The 20,439-nt window shown below is 34.9% G+C and overlaps 1 protein-coding gene across 1 annotated transcript; it reads left to right on the top strand.

Annotated features, from left to right (window-relative positions):
- The first annotated feature begins 1,822 nt into the window (after nt 1-1,822).
- LOC115965906 (endochitinase EP3-like) lies at nt 1,823-3,313 on the top strand. Its single transcript, XM_031085209.1, has 2 exons — nt 1,823-2,252; nt 2,907-3,313. Exons 1-2 carry the CDS (start codon nt 1,823-1,825, stop codon nt 3,311-3,313), a joined length of 837 nt encoding a protein of 278 aa, XP_030941069.1.
- Nucleotides 3,314-20,439: the final 17,126 nt, after the last annotated feature.

Raw genomic sequence — 20,439 nt, 5'->3', positions numbered from 1 at the left:
CAACTTGATATTGGTAACATGACTAAGTCATGGACAAAATATTATAATTAATCTCAATTTTTGTTATGGTGCCGGAAGAGTTATCTAGTTTAATTTATAGAAAAAACCACGTACATGAGTATTGATGAATATTAACACGACATATTTATTAAATGAGTCAAGGTTTTTCAACTTTAACATGACTTATTTATTAAATAGGTGGGTTGTGTCGATTTTTTATCAGAATTTATTAAAAAATATATATATATATTAATCAAATTGATATGAATTATGAAAAACCAAATATATATATATATATATATAATTCAAAATTAATGATTAATTGCATTACAAATAATCATTTAAAACTAAAGTATATCTCAATATTACAAATAATCAATCATAATATGTTAAAACAAATAAACTACAACAACTAATAAGTTTACATACCTTAGGTTTAAAGGGTATATTTGTACAATGTCATTTAATTAAACGGGTCAAACTATCTCAATATCACAAATAATCAATAATAATATGTTAAAGAAAATAAACCACAATAACTAATAGGTTTATATACCTAGGGTTTGAAGGATATATTGGTACAATGTCATTTAATTAAACGGGTCAAACAGGTCAAATGAGTTCTATAAGTTGGATAGTAATCCAATCCGTTTATTAAACGGGTTAGTCTTGTCAACTCGAATATGACACTAACCCATTTAGTCTTAATCCATAACTTACTAATTTCGTGTTGTGTCGCGTTGGGTTCGTGGGTCGTGTCCATTTTTGCCACCCCTACTTAAGCCTTAAGCATACTTAGTTTAATGCTAATGCTAAACAAATCATTCATTTATCAGTTCAATTCATTCATTAAAAAAAAATAATAAAGAAATATTAAAAAAAAAAGATAAATTCAACTAGTAAAATAAATACTTTCATGGACTGTGCTCATTTAATGTGTTATTTTGACCTTCTCTCTTTCTCTCTTTTTTATTTTTTAAATGGATAATGTTAAAACTGCTACAAAATTTACTATATAACTTTTAAAAATTGATGTAGTAATGAATGTAATTGGTAAATTTAAAAAATATAATAAAAATATAGTATATGAATGTCAAAAATTACATTTTTTGTGGTGGAAAATGTTAAAGTTATAGTGCTTCTAATATCACTTTATATATATGGTACTTAATTGTTCATGTATGTTTTTGCAACTCGAATAATGTACATGCGCGGCCAACCTTCCATACTAGAGTAGATGAAAAACTTATGTAATGCACTGTACTGAAAAATTTGTAAATACCTTAAGGACCGGGTTGGATAACTTGTTTGAAACATGTTATATATATATATATATATATATATATATATATATATATATATTTTGTTTCCATAGTCTGGCCTTTGTTTGCAAATATGCACATGTAACTTACCATTGCTTTGCTGAATATGTAACCACTCTTAGAAGAATGCAATATCGAAATTTTGATTGCAAACTTTTCCACATTAGTCTGATCTGATGTTACTTATTGACTAATGATTATAATTTAGGTACCAACTGTCATAAGCAGCCTCTACAAGAACAGAAGAAATGCACAATTACCTTATTCAAAGACCGGAACAATGACCGGTACTTGTCCTATTGACAGAGTCAAATTCTAACAACAAGACCAATACCGTATACGCCATCTTGAAATCACCATTACTATCAAATTGATAGTGAAACTCCCATAGGGTTTGGCACCACATATTGCACTATAAATATCAAATGCTTAACTCTGTTTTAGTGTTTTTCATCACACAATTATCTTCTTCATTCTTTGCTCACATACAGCTTCCCAAAATGGTTGCACTTAGTTTGAAAAAGAATTTACTAACCCTTGTTCTAGTCGGAATCCTAGCTGGGTTTGTGCCTGGATATGTGCTGGGTCAAAATTGTAGTTGTGCAGCAAACCTATGTTGCAGCCAATTCGGTTTTTGTGGCACCAGTAATGACTACTGTGGCCCGGGCTGCAAAGAAGGTCCTTGTACTTCTGGATCACCTACTACACGAAGTACTAATGGTAGTTCAGTAGCGGATATCGTGACTCAAGATTTTTTTAATGGGATAATTAATCAGACCAATGCAAGTTGTGCAGGGAAGAACTTCTACACAAGAGCAGCTTTTCTTGATGCTCTCAATTCGTTCAATCAATTTGGAAATCTTAGTTCTACAAATGATTCCAAGCGTGAAATTGCAGCTTTCTTTGCTCATGTTACTCATGAGACTGGACGTAAGATATTACTCCATTTTAATAAATATTAATTAATTTACTACATATCATACTCATGCATCATACTCATGCAGACATGCAATAAAAGACGCATGCACCAAATCACTCATAATATCCAATTTAGTTGATGTCATATATTAAGTAACTAATTTCTGTCTCTAAACTAAAATAACAATAATAATAATTAGATAATAATTAGTTTGCATTTAGGTTGTTTTTGAATTGCATAATATATAGTATAGACCAAAATGCTTGTAGATTAGTGGTATTGTGTGATTTCTTTTTTAAGAATAATTATTGTTAAAATCATCATTCTCTACATGTTGTAATTACTTAATTAAAAAAATATAATATGTAACACACGATTGAATATATTTTCATCTAGATCACTATTGATTATTTCTACTTTATCAAGTTATACTTTTAAACATCTTTTTACTTTTTTAAATAGAATTTTTACAAAGTGATAACTAAAGAATTAAAGGGTATGTCTATCTTCCACTTTTTTATATTTTTTAATTAAGCAACTTTTCCTTATAGTCTGATATATATGATCATAAAAACACAGATTTATGAGAGATTTGATGATTTATAGTTTAAAGCACAGGTTTACATAAAAGGTGAAGTGAAATTAATACGTTTATCTTTGGGCAGATTTTTGTTACATAGAAGAGATTAATGGTGCATCACATGACTACTGTGACAAGACCAACACACAGTATCCATGCAACCCTAACAAAAAATACTTCGGCCGTGGACCACTTCAGCTAACATGGAATTACAATTACGGTGCTGCCGGAACTAGCATTAAAATCGACTTATTAAACTCTCCTGAAACTGTTGCTACAGATGTGGTTGTTTCTTTTAAGGCCGCCTTATGGTTTTGGATGACCAATATTCGTCCAGTCGTAACCCAAGGTTTTGGTGCAACCATTCGAGCCATCAATGGTGCCATTGAATGCAATGGTGGAAACCCTAGTACAGTCCACGCCCGTGTCCAGTACTACACTCAATATTGTAACCAACTTGGTGTTGCTCCAGGCGATAATCTCACTTGCTAGGAGCACCATGTGTTTACTCCTCAGTACCAATGCTTGTTTTGAATGATGTTTGGATTAGAAGGAAATAAATAATGCCAACTATAGCCTTGTTGGTAAAGTTGGGATCAAGTTTCACTTGCACCCTACTCCTAAGGAGAGAACTCTCTCATTGTATGGCCCATATAGTTTCAATGGGCACATAAATAATAAAGAAAATAAAGAATACTATATATAAATTTGCTTTCAGTACTACTCGGTGTTAGTCTTTTTTGTTTTTGAATAGAGACACCCCTTCCATCATTAATATACTTTTACGATGACAAAAAGTCATCGTAAATACTTAGATTCTTTGTTGAAATACATTTTCAAAACGACCATTTACCTTTTACGACAAACTCTGGTCATCGTTGAAAATCTCTTATTTGCTAATGTTATTTGCACCAAAACAGCTCCATCGAAAAAAAAAAGTCCTCTAATACTTTATTTGTGACAAAACATTTCTATCAAAAAACTCCTGTGACTAATATCATGTATGACCAAAATGTGCGCCATAAAAAATATTACGTCATTTTTACTTTATTTGAGAAACATCAATACTCCTAGATATAAAATGATTAAGATATAAATTAACATGAAATTTGTAGTATGCATGTCATCTAAAACAAGTACCACAATCACATTAATAACATTTGCATCACAAAAACCACAAATTATGTAATTTTCATGATTTGGTGAAGAATGACTAGTTTGGATCACATATTTTTAATCCAAGTTTAGCAATCCAAATTTAGTAAACCAAGACTAAGGTGGATGGATCAAAAGAAATGTATAAAGCATGGCCTTTGGCGAAATGCAATACCCGAAAGGAAGGTATTGTTTACAAGAAAACGTTCTCCCATGGAGTAAGGTTTGCCTAGATTTGTCTAATTCTTACATTGCCGCATATTTGGATTTAGAATTATTCCAAATGGATGTTCAAACAACATTTCTTAGTGGAAAACTAAGTAAGGAAACAAATATGGATGAACTAATTGATTTTGAGGCCAAAGAAAAAAAAAAAAAAATTTGCAAGTTTAAGTTATCTTTAATTAGTTTAAAATAATCCTCTAGGCAATAAAACCTAAGATTCCACCGAGCCAAATTCTTGAATGGATTCATGATGATTGAAGAAGACCATTGCGGGTATGTGAAACAGTTCAAAAAGAGTTTTATAATATTATCTTTGTATGTAGACCATATTTTGTGGATTTGGATCCTCTCCATTTCTCTTTGAAATGGAGAGTGTCCATTTTATGGATAGGATATCTTTAAAATAAATCAACAATCTAAGAAATGCCACGTCAATTAAAATACAAAAACCTAACTCAACAAGTACAACTGTGGTTAACCATACAGTTCACTTAGCAAACCCATTTTTCTGAAAATTTCAAAATCTCTCTCTTCTCCAACTCATCTCCAAGCTTCACTCTCTCTCTCTTAACCCTGCCATTGCCACTGCCACCATGACCCCGCATGCCTAGCCACCGTTATCATGTGGGCCAAGTCTCACACTAGTCTAGCATCGTCGGACTGCTCCATCGGCGCAGAAATTGCCTAGTAAGTTTTCCCTCTCTATGATTTTTTTACTAAAAAGCTTTGTTTGGTTGTTGGAAAAACGATGAAAAAAAAAATATGATACTGCTATATATATATTTTAATGGTGCTGAATTTGGTTTCTTTTTTGTGTGGTTTTATTAGTTGTTGGTTTGAGCTTCGGGATTAAAATTTATCAGAATGCTCTACCATGGAATGATTAAGTTTGGCTCTACTTTGCCTAATTTCAAACTCTTGTTGCTCATTATCATGACAAATCTTTCATCATCAAAATCTCATTTCCTTTTATCATTTTAGCTTGTCGGCTGAGTTAAACCTTTGCTTTTATTGACAAAATATGGTTGATTTGATGCAAAAGGTGGGATCCAGATCCCAAAAGGTGCTTCTTTGAATTTCTGTCCAATTCCTTGCTGAACCACTTGAATTCTGTGCAGTAACAATTCTTTTTAAGTTTTACTTACCTCCCAGAAATTTATGTCCTCAATAGTACTTGTGTATCAGTAGTATTTTGTAGAATTGTCAACTAAATTTTATCATAACATTTTTTGCAGCTTGGCATCATATTTCTACATTGCACCATATGCACGATGTATCATAGCTAGCTAGTGCTTGACTTTTTAATTAACATATTACCTATTCTTAGAATTAGCTCTTGAACTGCTTTTGTTTTTTGGTAAGCATAATATTAAATCAAATATCCATTTCAGTTTACTTTATATGATTTTAGTTGATCTTGTAACGTTTGTATGCATCACATTATTAATTGGGCTTTTGAGTTGATAGGTCAAAATGCTTGTGTGAAGGGGGTTTGAAATATTGAACATTTGGCTTACTGCATATAAAAGCAGAAATATGTGTCATCTAAGTTTTTATTATTAAATGGCCTTTTTCATTTTGTTCGTTTCAATAAATACTATAATTTTAAAAACTTTTGTTGGACCTTAAGGCTCAGGCTTGATGTAATGTGCATGTAGGAACAAGCCTTTCTGAACTCATGTTCTTTTTACACAAAAGTGTTTGGAATTTTGCTTAGCTTCTTACCCAATTCCCTTTCAAGTAGAAGGTATGTTTGATAGAAGATATTGCTTTTGTTCTTATGTTGGTTCAGTTTTTCAAATAGAAGGTATGTTTAATAGAAGATAATGCTTTTGTTCTTATGTTAGTTCAGTTTCATAACTAAGTATATGGACCACTTGAAGTTTGTCAGTGTATTTGCCAAAAAATGTAGAGCTTTTGACTTGATGGTATGGATTTTTAAGAAATTTTTCTTTGTGGTTTTTTTTCCCTTTCTGATGTACATAATGCATTTGATTTTTCTTTTTGTAGAAAATGAGTTGGAGCAGCCTAACCTTGAAAAAGGTCTAAAGATGGGTACAAGTGTTGTTCAAGAAATCAAGTGCAAGCTTTATGCAAAGTTCCATGCACTGATTTTTGCCCATTTGTTTTGAAGAAAAGGTTTTGAAGTATCCCATGACTGATTGAAAAAAATTGTATCTTGAAGTTAGCAATTCAAAATTCACTAATTATCAGTTTAACTATTGATTGAGATTTGATCTAATCTAGCTTGTAGGGCAACTTAGACATTTATTTGCGAAGTTTGTAGCAAATTTTTGATATTTTTTGTAATTGGCTTAGAAGATAATTAAAGATGTTGGTTTTGTGTGTACATGTTTGAGTATTTGTTTAGTTGAATAGTGATCATATATGTGATATATTATTAACATTATGAAAATACGTTTAATGAATTTCTATTTTCTATGTAATTTCTTAGTAGTATCATTTGAGGATGGCTGGGCCATTTTAAACTCTATATTTCAGCAAATTTTTCATTTCTTCGTAAGGGTAATTCCATATCTTGTAGAGTAATAGTATAAGAGATAGAAACATATGTAGAGACTTCAATCAAGTTGCACACGAGTTAGCCCAACATCCTTGCAGGACAGAAAGCTCCCAACTATGGAATGGTGTTACTCCTTTTCTTTCTTTGTTAATCCAATCAGATGTATTGTAGTGCTTAGTCTTTTTGGTTCTACTTTTGCAGATCCTTGTATGACTGTAACTCTCTTTCTGGTTTTAATGAAAATCAAGCCCACTTTCAAAAAAAAAAAAAAAAAAAAAAAAAAGAGATAGAAACATAGACATATATAACAAGAGTTCTATTGAAATATACACTTGATTACAAAGGTCATAATATAATGATAATTCTGCACTAAAGTGTCTCCTACTTCTTGACTACACATTCCCGCCATAGTCTGCAATTTTCAGTCAGACTCACAACTTGATCACTTTGACTTGTCTCATGATATTCAACTTGCCCCACCCTTTCTTGGTAGGATGTCTCTTCATTATATAAGTCCTTTTGATATCAAAACTCTAGAATCTGAAGTTTCACGACACATGAAATGCATTCCCATAGAAAACCTAACACTTTGACAGTCTTTCCCCTCAAGTAATTGATGATTCAAAATAACGCAGAAAGTATACCAAAGATTGATGAAACCTACAGGCCATATCCAAAAAATGCCAATCTTGCATATTATAAACTTCCCCATTATTTCCAACTGGTTGAACTATAATAATTAAGTAAAACAAAGAGCTTGTATTTTGATGATTGCTCACAACCCAATACCATGTTTTAAGGGGGTAAAAGAAAGAAAATAGTTAACAACAGATTGAAAGCCAAATTGAACATTCATAGTATCTTACATCTGAGTTTATGCATCCTCAAGCCAATATAATTGACCTTATAACTGACAACGCTCTAAGCTTGTAAGGTGAATTAGTGCATTCATGCTTGCTTACTAGATAAAATTGTCAAAATTTTCCTTTTTCTTTACCCCTTAATCTATTAAAAATCAGATTGAGATGCAAACAACTAAATGAAAAGTTATGATAACATAACAAATTAGAAGATGAGGTAGATAAAAGGAGAGTTTTCCCTAGTATATGCATAAACACTGATGATACTTCCTCCCCTATAATTATTTTTCATAATAATACAAGGCTAATCGTACTAGGTGCTTAAAAAATCACTCATGCCTTTCTTTTATGTGGTCATTTTCACGTCTTTTTTCTTAACTTATGCAAAGCATATATATGGAGTATTTTGCAATAATTATTTCTTCACTCATCCTTTTATCTATTAAGCAAGCATGAATGCACTGTCTCTGTCTCTTCCTATTTTCATTTTATTTTAGTTTTCCCTATTTTACTTTCATTTCCCATACACCATTTGATTGATATGCTATAGGAACTAAAATTTCCTTTCAAAAAAACTCATATAATTCCTCACTATCGCTGTGTAAAAAAATAAATAAATAAAAGAAAATAAAGTAAACCCTTTTCTTCAAATCTCAATATAGCTTTTGACAAATTTTTGTGTAGCTAAGCTGTGAATTTGTGATTCTCGTTTCCTTTGGAGTTCTTGAATTGGAACCCATTGTTTTTATAAGCAAGAAGATTGTGTTTTTCTTTTTTCTTTTGTGGGTTAAAATATTCTGCAACGTTTCTGGATTGTTGAACTTTGTTTCTGAGACACTAAAAGAGAAGGAAGAAAGTTGGGTGTGGTATCAAAAATATAACCCATAAATCCCATTGCTTTAAGAACAAATTCAGATAAAAAAAAAAAAAAAAATCCGTAAATCCCCCAAAAATCTAAAACACCCCACCAAGATTAAAACCAAAAGCTTAAAAAAATTTAAAAAAAAAAAAAACACACACACACACACACACAACAAGAAACCATTCTATAAAAAAATAAAAAAACCAAATTCAGCACCAACAAATCAATCAAAAAATAGCAGTATCATAGTTTTTTTTCTCTTCATTTTTCCAACAATCAAACAGAGCTTATAAATAAATAAATAAATAAAATTAGAGAGAGAAACATACTAGGTAGTGGCTATTCCAGCGGAGCAGTTTGATGATGCTGGGCTATGAGATGTGGCCCCCGTGACAAAGGTGGTTTGGAGCAAGGGTTATGGTTGCAGTGACAATGGCAGGGTTGAGAAAGAGTGGAGCTTGGAGATGGGTTGGAGAAGAGAGAGATTTAGAAAAAATTGTTTAGATCAGGTGGGTTTACTGAGTAAAAGTTAACCATAATTGAGTTTGAGCATTTTAAGTTTTAATTGATGTGGCACATTTTAGACTGTTGTTTTATTTTAAAGAGATCCTGTCCATGAAATGGACACTCTCCATTTCAAAGAGAAATGGAGAGGATCCGTATCCATATTTTGTTGATAGGAAATGACAAAGAAGTGATCAGTGTCAGTAAAGGGTGATTTTCCTCTACTTTCGAAATGAAGGGCATGAGTGAAGAATAATATATTCTTAGAGTTAAAATCTTTGGAGATTATTCAAACAGAATTCTTGGTTTGGCTTAACAGGTTAACATTAGGAAAATTCCCAAACGCTTTAAAATGCATAATTATAAACCCATCGATACTCCTATTTACAAAAATGAGGCCTTTAGCTTAAAAATGTGTCCTAAAGTCTATGAAGAAAGACGAGATGGTTCGAGTTCCATATTCTAGTATTGTGGGTGGAGTGGTGTACACCATGATGTGAACTAGGCCAAATATATGTTATGAAGTTGGCTTATTCAATATATTCCAATCAAATTCTAGACTTGTTGAAGCAAAAGCAGTCGAGAATTCTCTAACACCTTGTGGAATGGTGAACTACTCACTCTTTTAGCTGGGTAGAAACTACACTTTGTTGGCTATAGTGATGCAGATTAGGGTAGTGATCTAGACAAGTATAAATCCATGACAGGATATGCTCTTTTTTTTTCCTAGTAAAGGGGAAATTTGCTGGAGTAGTAAAAAGCATCCATGAACAGCTCTATCTGCTATGGACACAAAATATATTGTGCTTATAGCAACATTGCGGAGGGAGTTTCGTTGATGCGATTAATTAATTAGGTAGACGTGGTTTTAGATGCTGATAATCTTGAGATTATATATTGTGGCATTTAATAAGTCACACTTTTAGTATAGAATGATTTATCTTTACTCACTATGGTTTGTTTTTCATTCATGGTGCGGCATTGAAGGAATCACCTTTGCAAGCACACACATCTGTCATGTTTTTGTTTTTTTGTTCGATTGTGAAAGGATATGACGATAGGTTCAGATCAGCTCACTAACACAAGCGATTACCTCTGGCACTTCAGTAGCGAGCAATGACAAGGTACATTATGTTCTTTGACACTTACGTAGTGAATGAGGTTAGTTGACATGAATGTTTTTCTTCTAACAAACACCAGGTTCAAAAACATTTTGTACATAAGAGACAATTAATAATACTTTTAAAAATCATGTTCGTTTGTGAGATTAATTAAAAAAATAAAAATAAAAAAAATAAAAAAAAGGCATGCAAAGAACTATAATGTAAAATTTTACGTTCTGCATGTATATACTTTTTTTTTTTTTTCAAGACAAATAAATTCAATCCCAAGACATGTGGTGGTGTTAATGTCTTCATATATTAGCTTATTTACTTATTTACTTATAAAAATCTATAGTAAAATGTAACATAAAATAAATTATTTGGATGGACTTAAATTTAAAGTATTTAATCCCAAATTACTATGTAAGAGAAATGAGAAGGCCTATAAAGGCCAATAAGGTGGAAGCAGACATTAAGATCATAGCGGAGTTGGTTCTTGAACTTGGCAATACAAGGATAACGGAGGGGAGATTGGGAAGAAGGAGATTGTGAGATAAAAGCAAACGTTGGTTATGTCCTTGGAGGTGATCTATATAGGGGAGTCTATGGAGGTGTTTGTGGATCATAGTACACCATGATGGTGGCTGTGTAAGTGGGAAGGGTCATGAGGAGGAGGAGGAGTGACCATATGAATTGCATTAAACTGTACCTTAAGAAATAAATCATTTTTTTAGCAGACCCTCTATGCATTTGCATAGATGGATTGAAAATGTTTAAGAGAATAATTGACCATTGATGCATTTTCTAATGTAATTGCTACCAAAAACTAAATTAAATGGGTTATGTAGGGACTCGAGTCGTGACGATCCCAAGAAGATATTGGGCTCATACATAAAGAGGACCCAAACAATATCATTTGTAGAGCGTGGGTTTGAAAGGTTAGGCCTTGGTTACCGGACGGTGGTTTGGGTTGGCTCCAGTCAGTGAATCTCGTTCAAGGAGTCTGGAAGTTTTGTGCTCTTGTTATTCTCCTTATTTCTAGGACACCATGGTTGGGAGGACTGGTTGTCCCCCCCTTTTTGGCGCACAAGTCTTTCTTTTTGTATCCCTTTTCGGTTGATTCTAACCCTCCACCTGTTTATCAGGCAGGTGCCTACTTGAGTACCTGTCCCATCGGCTGCCTCCCCTTACTTTTTGTTAGTTGTAATAACCGAAACCACACTAGTCAAGCGTTTTTTCTCATTAATATTGTTAAGACTTTTGCGGGTGCATTTAATGCGGATGGGATGTATTTACCTTGAACCAGCTCCACACCTTACCCTCACGTGGGTCCCATTCTACTCGCCTCTTCTTCAGGGGACGTTTTGGGGGCAGTCTTCAACGAGATGTTGCTCTTCACTTTGAAGTCTTGAGATGCCGAGGACAGGGTCATCCTCAGCTGTGCCCCCAGGCTATTCGGCCTTTCCCTATTCGTCCTCGGCAAATACCCTCCTCGGCACGGGCCCTGCGCCTTAGTAGAGCATGGGCCGGATCATAAGTTTTCTGGCCCCACAATAGCCCCTCAAAATCTTGCTGTCCGACCTCTTGGTCGGAGAGGAGGGTTTTGGTAATGCCCCGTCTTTATCACGGTCTGCTTAGCTCTGCCCTCCATCAATGTAGGTGTCTCTTCATCTATCCAGGAAACAAACCAGACTGCGAAACATTCTTCTAGATTCACTCACGATGCGCTCCTGCCGTTTTAGTGTTCGAGACGCGTCTTTAATGATTTCCCTTTACCAGACCATTCAAATCTAACGGTTATTGACGGCGTTGGGAATTGGAGTGGGTATATTCTCGTTCACAGATCTTCTTGAAAATTTGGATAGATTAAATGCCATCCGTCTTGCCTTCCATATAAGAAGAAAGGCAAGAGGTTACTTCCCTCACACAGAGAGCCCTTAATCCCTCTAAAGTCTTAAACCCCTAGCTTCATCCAGAGTTTCCCTTATCTGTTCACTCACACCTTGAATTGTGACACGTCTGAGGTAGAAGTGGGAATGAAGAGACCACATCCTTCCCAGAAGCGTTATGTCCCTCCGAAATTTAAGATGGCTCGGTTAGGGCACGGTTGGTAGAGACTCAAAATACTTCTCACCCTCCTTCAGCCAAAATCTGAAGCAGGCGCTAGTCGCATCAAACTTTTGGTGCGATTGAGTTAGGGTTATCCATTATCAGTACCAGCCGCTCTCCTACGAGCATAGCTAATATGGCACCAGCGGGTTAGGAGTCAGGACTGACGCAGGGACAAAGTGTTCCTACTTCTTCCTCTCTTCCTTTACTGGTGCCTCCTTTTGCCTCCCCTTCTTCTTTCCCCTCACCAAATCCATCCTGGTTGCTACTGGAGCAGAGTTTAGAAAGACTTCTTGTTGTTTTTTTTTTTATTATTTATTCTTTCTTTTGTAATTTGTTTCTTGTATAGGCTTGTTTAAACCCTTCATTGTACGCTGTACTACCTCTTTATATTAATAAAAGTCAACATTGCTTTATTTTGTGCAGTCTGTCTTTTTTGAAATGGTTATACCGTGAATAGACGTACTGCCACATGACTTCTTTTTTATTTTTATATTCTGAACGATGCTTAGGGCCGAAATCCCTGTTAATAAAAAGACCTTACTCTGCGCTTATTGAGACTACCTGGCAAAACAATAATGCCGACATGAACAAATGATATTTAGGGCAGAAACCCTTATTGAGAGAAATATGTTATTCTATACTTATCGGACTATTCGGCCCAATAATGCCGACCTGAAAAGACGATACATACCCCAAACTAGTCGAGATGACAGCTGAATACTCGATGCGGTGTAGGAGGTAACCATCCGAGGATGGATAACTCGAAAGTAGCCCGTCCACGTAGGCCGCCAAGTACTAGAGTGTTTCGCCGCCTTGCCGATGACTTTCATAGCCTTGGTCCTTTTTTGGTATCTTGTTCGAGGACCGAGGTACGATCGTGCCGAGCTCGAACGCTCGTTTGCATCAGTTCCCTTAGAGCTGAGGCTCCGAGGACAGGTTGGGATCTTCATTATGTCTAGGACTTAATCCGACTTTTAGTAAACAATCTTCCCATAGGTCTGAGTAACCTAGAATTCTCCTTAAGTAGTTGGTTTCCCAATAAGTTTGAGTCCGAGGACCATGCAATACCTTGATTTTGTCCAAAACTTAGCTTTTAAGTAGTTGGTTTTCCCATAGGTTTGAGTCCGAGAACCATGCAATACCTTGGTTCTATCCAAAACTTGGATTTTTTAAGTAATTGGTTTCCCCATAGGTTTGAGTCCGAGGACTATATAATATCTTGGCTCTGTCCAAAACTTAGATTTTTTAAGTAGTTAATTTCCCCAAAGGTTTGAGTCCGAGGACCATGCAATACCTTGATTCTGTCCAAAACTTAGATTTTTTAAGTAGTTGGTTTCCCCATAGGTTTGAGTCCGAGGACCATGCAATACCTTGGTTCTGTCCAAAACTTAGCTTTTTTAAGTAGTTGGTTTCCCCTATAGGTTTGAGTCCGAGGACCATGCAATACCTTAATTCTGTTCAAAACTTAGATTTTTTTAAGTAGTTGGTTTCCCCATAGGTTTGAGTCCGATGACCATGCAATACCTTGATTCTATCCAAAATTTAGATTTTTTAAGTAGTTGGTTTCCACATAGGTTTGAGTCCGAGGACCATGCAATAACTTGGTTCTGTAAAAAACTTGTCTTTTTTAAGTAGTTGGTTTCCCCATAGGTTTGAGTCCAAGGATCATGCAATACCTTGGTTCTATCCAAAACTTAGATTTTTTAAGTAGTTGGTTTCCCCATAGGTTTGAGTCCAAGGATCATGCAATACCTTGGTTCTGTCCAAAACTTGGATTTTTTAAGTAGTCGGTTTCCCCATAGGTTTGAGTCCGAGGACCATGCAATACCTTGATTCTGTTCAAAACTTAGATTTTTTTAAGTAGTTGGTTTCCCCATAGGTTTGAGTCCGAGGACCATGCAATACCTTGGTTCTGTAAAAAACTTATCTTTTTTAAGTAGTTGGTTTCCCCATAGGTTTGAGTCCAAGGATCATGCAATACCTTGGTTCTGTCCAAAACTTGGATTTTTTAAGTAGTCGGTTTCCCCAAAGGTTTGAGTCCGAGGACCATGCAATACCTTGATTCTGTTCAAAACTTAGATTTTTTTAAGTAGTTGGTTTCCCCATAGGTTTGAGTCCGAGGACCATGCAATACCTTAGTTCTGTCCCTATAGGTTTGAGTTCGAGGACCATGCAATACGTTGGTTCTGTCCAAAACTTAGCTTTTTTAAGCAGTTGGTTTTCCCATAAGTTTGAGTTCGAGGATCATGCAATACCTTGGTTCTGTCCAAAACTTGGATTTTTTAAGTAGTTGGTTTCCCCATAGGTTTGAGTCCGAGGACCATGCAATACCTTGGTTCTGTCAAAAACTTGGATTTTTTAAGTAGTTAGTTTCTCCATAGGTTTGAGTCCGAGGACCATGCAATACCTTGGTTCTGTCAAAAACTTGGATTTTTTAAGTATGGAAGGGGTTAGCCCCATGAAGGGTTAGCCCCTCAATCAAGATGTGATACGTTGATCCGCTGTGGAAAGCCCCTAGAACCATCCGCGTTACTAACGCTTTGAAACGCAACCCCTAATGGAACCCTACGTTAGGACGCGGTAGCGGGCTGCTGGAAGTAATAGAAGGATTTCTCGCTCCACCGCCTGGGCCAACACACAAGCCTTTCCCACAGACGGTGCCAATTGTAGGGACTTGATTCGTGACGATCCCAAGAAGATATTGGACTCGTATGTAAAGAGGGTCCAAACAATATCATTTGTAGATCGTGGGTTTGAAAGGCTAAGCCTTGGTCACCGGACGGTGGTTTGGGTTGGCTCCGGTCAGTGAATCTCATTCAAGGAATCTGTGAGCTTTGTGCTCTTGTTATTCTCCTTATTTCTAGGACACCATGGTTGGGAGGACTGGTTGTCCCCCCCCCCCCCCAAAATTTTTGGTGCATAAGTCTTTCTTTTTATATCCCTTTTCGGTTGATCCTGACCCTCCACCTGTTTATCAGGCAGGTGCCTACTTAAGTACCTGTCCCATCGGTTGCCTCCTCTTGCTTTTTGTTAGTTGCAATAACCGAAGCCACACTGTTCAGGTGTCTTTTCTCATTAATATGGTTAGGACGTTTGTGAGCGCATTTAATGCAGATGGGACGTATTTACCTTGAACCAGCTCCACATCTTTTCCCCACGTGGGTCCCATTCTACTCGCCTCTTCTTCAATGGGCGTTTTGGGGGCATCCTTCAACGAGATGTTGCTCTTCACTTTAAAGTCTTGAGATACCGAGGACAAGGTCTTCCTCAGCTGTGCCCCCAGGCTATTCGGCCTTTCCTTATTCGTCCTCGGCAAATACCCTCCTCAGCACGGGCCCTGGGCCTTAGTAGAGCGTGGGCCGGATCATAAGTTCTCTGGCCCCACAGGTTAGTTGACTTTTTTTTTTTTTTTTTAATTTTAAATTTTAATGTGTGTGTATAGGGACTAATTTTATCAATTTTGTTCACCAAAATTACACTTTGCCACCCTTAACAAAATCATTATTTATTTAATGAATAATGCTACAGTTACAAACCTTTTTTACAATATTTTTAAAAATTATTATTAAGGTAGTAAATTCATACTAGTTCGCATCTAGGCCTACTACTTGCATCAATTTTTTAATTACCAATAACCACTCATCACTAAGCAATTTGTAAAAGAAATTGTAAAAAGCATTTATGGTTCTAGTGTTTTTCTCCTCTTATAGGCCATTAAAAACAAATTTATAAATCTAAAATTTAAAACAAAATATACAACCCAAAAAACCTAATCCAACGAAAAGAAAAATTACCAATAGCAAAACTAAAGCATATTAAGTCTAATTCACCATTTTTTCTCAAAACAAACAACTTGAACCTTTAAAAAATTTTAAACAAATTAAATAATTTTGTCCTTACACAACAATAGAAGCAAGCATTATCAAAAAAAAAAAAAAAACCAACCCTCAGTGGCTAAGCAATAGCAGAAATGTCGCAAGTAGCCAGCCAGCAACAATACCATCCCACTTCCCTCTTATCTCCAAGTCATGACTCTATCTTTGACTCAATGACTAAGGAACACACCACAAATTCACAAGGTTAGGGTTGAGAGTAGTCAACACTCAGTTAAAGTCAAAGAATCAACTCAAACCTTATGTGCAAGAATCTGAGTAATCCTCTTAGTAGAGTAGGTTCAAAGTTATAGTACAAAAACGTATTGGTGTAGGACATCCATCCCCATTTGATTCAAAGATCAACCTCACTAATATTCATTAGGCATACTTAGGAAAAGAATAAACTCAATGCAACCCTAAATCAAAATTATGTTAAAAGAACTAAAACTAACAAAAACTAAAAATCCATCACAAATTATGTCAAAATTATGAAGGATAATGTACATTACGAAATTAATAGCGCTTTCATTTTACTTTCATCAATTTTTCTAGAATATTATTTTCAGATATTCTATGCATTTCTTCATCGAGGCCTTTATTACAACAATTATGAAAACCAAAGGACATGCCGAGCTCAGCTCCTTTAAGTTTCTTTTTGCACTTCCTACTGCATAGTTTTCGTATTTTTCTCGCCAACTCTAATAAAGGGTCAAATTTTTTAACATGGGAATTTTTCTTCTTATTTTTCGCATCATTTTGTGACCATTCAGACCAAAGTGAACGGGGAAGCAGAAAGGGGGCCGGAGAGGGGGGGACGATAGGGATAAAGACTAGAAAAGGACGAGTTGTTGGCCAGCACCACGACTTGAACAATGATTGACACCATTATCATCACATTCAGTAGTTTCATAGCCATTTTATCTTTAACCTTGCTCGCTCTTGTACAATCTTTGGAATTATAGTATGAAACCATAATATATAGCCTTAAAATTTTTAATTAATCATGTAAGAGTTGTAAGAAAATTCCAAGTTATACACCATAAAATTTTAAATTCTATTTTAAAAGACCCTATGGCCAAACATTGAAGATAGGTTGGAAGAGAGTGAAATTTTTGGTATATTTTAATGTCTTTTGCTTTTGGAAAGGTCATGCATAATTATAAGTTTGTAATTCCATTGATTGATTAGAATTTGAAAATTTCTTGTTTAACTATAGGTGTGCAATTTCGAAAAGGTCATGGATGGTGAAATAAAAATAATTTATTTCCTCCATTGGTTTAATATTCACAACCCTATGAAAGGTCATGCCAAAAATACAAGAAACCGAAAAACAAAACAGCAATAATATAAGGGCACTAAAATAAGCACACAAAATCCCAAATCACAACAAGAGAAAAGGCAAAAATAGTCCATATATATATGTGTGTGTGTGTGTAAAGTTGTGATTTCCAACTATATTGTGTTGGCTTTAATTCCGTGTGAAATTTGATTGTAATTTTTTCAATCATTTTTCACTGTATGTATATGAGTTTATTTGTAAGGGATGAGTGTGAGAAACCGGTGAAGAATCAGGCTTTAAGAGTTGAATCTGTGGATTTCACGACTGGCTCACTAGTAACTCGCAAGAAGCAACCTGCGAAAAGGCCACATGTGGAGCACATGACTAGAAGACGAAGAGTCATGCCAGGCTATCATTTTTGCGACTATCTCGTGAGAAGGGCCAACCCGTGAAGAACTCACGAAAGTCTCTGTTAGGAAAAAACTTGTGTTTGCTTTACCAAGTCTTTACCCATACTATATATTCATCCATTACCTACAAATTATAAGGTGTTCTTTTTCAAAGAGAAAACCCTAGAAAATACACTTGAGAGTTAGATATTATTATACCCGTAATCATCTACATATTTCCTTGTGGTTTTCCTCAACTCCTACTCTCCATCTCTAGATCATTGAGAGGTTGCTAGCCCAAGCACTTACCACACCCATTCTAAGTATTAAGTGAGATTTTGGTGCTACTGGGAAGTATTGAAAGGAGTCATTTATTGGCAGATGCAATTAGGCTGAATTGGGAAATCCAGAAAGTTAGAGAAAACAAGATTCCGAGAAGTTAGTTAATAGCAAGAGCTTGGAGAGCTCAAGTACATGGGGTAGACTAGGCTTGGAGGGTCCTTTGTTATTTATGTATTCCAACTTTATTCTCTAGTGGATCAATTTTGACTTGGAGGGTCGCGAAGAGGTTTTTCGCCGAGTTCTTCGATTTCCTCTTCGATAACATGTCTCGATATTATCTTGTGTTTGCATCTCTCTTCCCTACTCTTTAAGCTTTCATTTTACTGTCAATGATGGATAAATATGGCTTAGGATAGTATTATCGGTTCATTGCACTTATTACTCTTATTCCGCATTTATTCTAAGTTAGAGTAAAAGCAATCTAGCTGTAAGTTTTAATTGGGGGTCTGAACAGGCTTTTGTGTTTTAACACAAATACGAGCTTTCAACATATATATATATATATATATTGAGAGAGAGAGAGAGAGAGAGAGAGAGAGAGAGAGAGAGAGAGAGAGAGAGAGAGAGAGAGAGAGAGAGAGAGATATGAGTTCAAGTTACACTGGGTATAACTCTTATAAACTTACACCTTTTTTACACTGTAGATTTCTAAGAGATTTAACGGTAAAAAAAAATCATTAAATGGTATTGTTTTCCATCTTATTACCTAATTAATACTAGCATTCTCTCTCTCCTAACAAGAGTCAGCATTCCCACCTACGATGGAAACATGGCAAAATTTGTGGAAGGTCATCGTAGGTTTGTATTCCCACCATGATGAGGTGGCCTTTAATTTTATTCGATGGCAAAACAGCTAAACTATTGCATTTCTGAAAGATCTTGAAGATCTTTCTGATTTGCAAGTATCTTGGGTTTGAATAAACCACCATGCTAGATCGGAAAAGTCTTGTACCATGACTGGATATATGTCACAATAGAACACTTTCATGGAATGAGTTTGTAGCTATCATTGCATTGGTTAATAAGAAAAGAATGGGACAGCCAACTTATCATAGGGTTATTGTAGATAAGCCAAAGGATGAAGATTATTTCTATGCAAACCCACAGGAGTGCCTTTGTGAGGGAACAAATTGTGACTTGCTAGGGCATGGGAACTTAAGTAAAACAAGTGACTGTAGGCGAACAACTCTACATCATCGTTGATAACTTTCCACTGAATTTTTCTATGGTAATTTGGTGGACAGGATTTATGTCTTCTTTCGGAAGAGTAAGTATAATGACTATGAATATACACACCTGAAACAAAGTTTTAACCGAAAAGGCAGAAAAGAACACTTCAATGCCCCATTTAGGTGTCAAAAGATTTGGTCTCTATTGTTATTAATTTTTTTGTTTATATATTTATTGGTTCTTCGAGTTGATGTTTTTAGTGGTTTTGATATAACTTCGCATAGAAACATATCAAATGTTGTAGATTATTGTTAGAAAAGTTGCCAACTATGAATTGTTCAGAGATACTAAATGTTGGCCAGAGTTGGGATTATTTTTCAATTTTTTATGTTAGATTGTGTTGAAGAAAATATTATATGGTGGAAAGCAATAAAAAAGGAGAGAGAGAGAGAGAGAGAGAGAGAGAGAGAGAGAGAGAGAGAGAGAGAGAGAGAGAGAGCTAGTATTAATTAGGTAGTAAAGTGGAAAACAATAGCATTTAATAATATTTTTTTAACTGTTAAATCTCTTAGAAATCTATGGTGTAAAAATGTGTAAGTTTATAAAAGTTACGCTAGGTGTAACTTAAACCCATCTCATATATATATATATATATATATATATATGAGATGAGTTCAAATTACACCTTTTTTAAACCATTGGATTTAAATATATTCAACGGTAAAAAAAAGACCCTCATTAATGCTAATATTTTGATTAGGGAGAATGCTAGTATTAATTAGGTAGTAAAGTGGAAAACAATAGCATTTAATGATATTTTTTTAACCATTAGATCTCTTAGAAATCTATGGTGTAAAAAGATGTAAGTTTATAAGAGTTACGCTAGGTGTAACTTGAACACATCTTATATATATATGAAATAAGTTCAAGTTACACCTTTTTCAAACCATTGGATTTAAATATATTCAACGGTAAAAAAAAAAACCCTCATTAATGCTAATATTTTGATTAGGATCTCATTAATTATCTATCATTTATTATATTTTATATCTATCTCTAAACCCAAAAAAAAGTGTTATATCTAACTTTCTCTAGGTTTCTCTCGCTATCTCTTTCTCCTCTACCGTTGTTTTTGGTTGATGGGTCCAAATCATCCTTCTGGCAGTATCCATGAATTAAAGTGGAGAAGTTTACCACATTAACAGCACACCCCTTGTT

This window comes from Quercus lobata, chromosome 10 (genome assembly GCF_001633185.2).
Source record: "Quercus lobata isolate SW786 chromosome 10, ValleyOak3.0 Primary Assembly, whole genome shotgun sequence".
NCBI lineage: Eukaryota > Viridiplantae > Streptophyta > Magnoliopsida > Fagales > Fagaceae > Quercus > Quercus lobata.
Note: the sequence above shows the minus strand (reverse complement) of the source record. Positions and strands in the feature narration are given on the sequence as shown.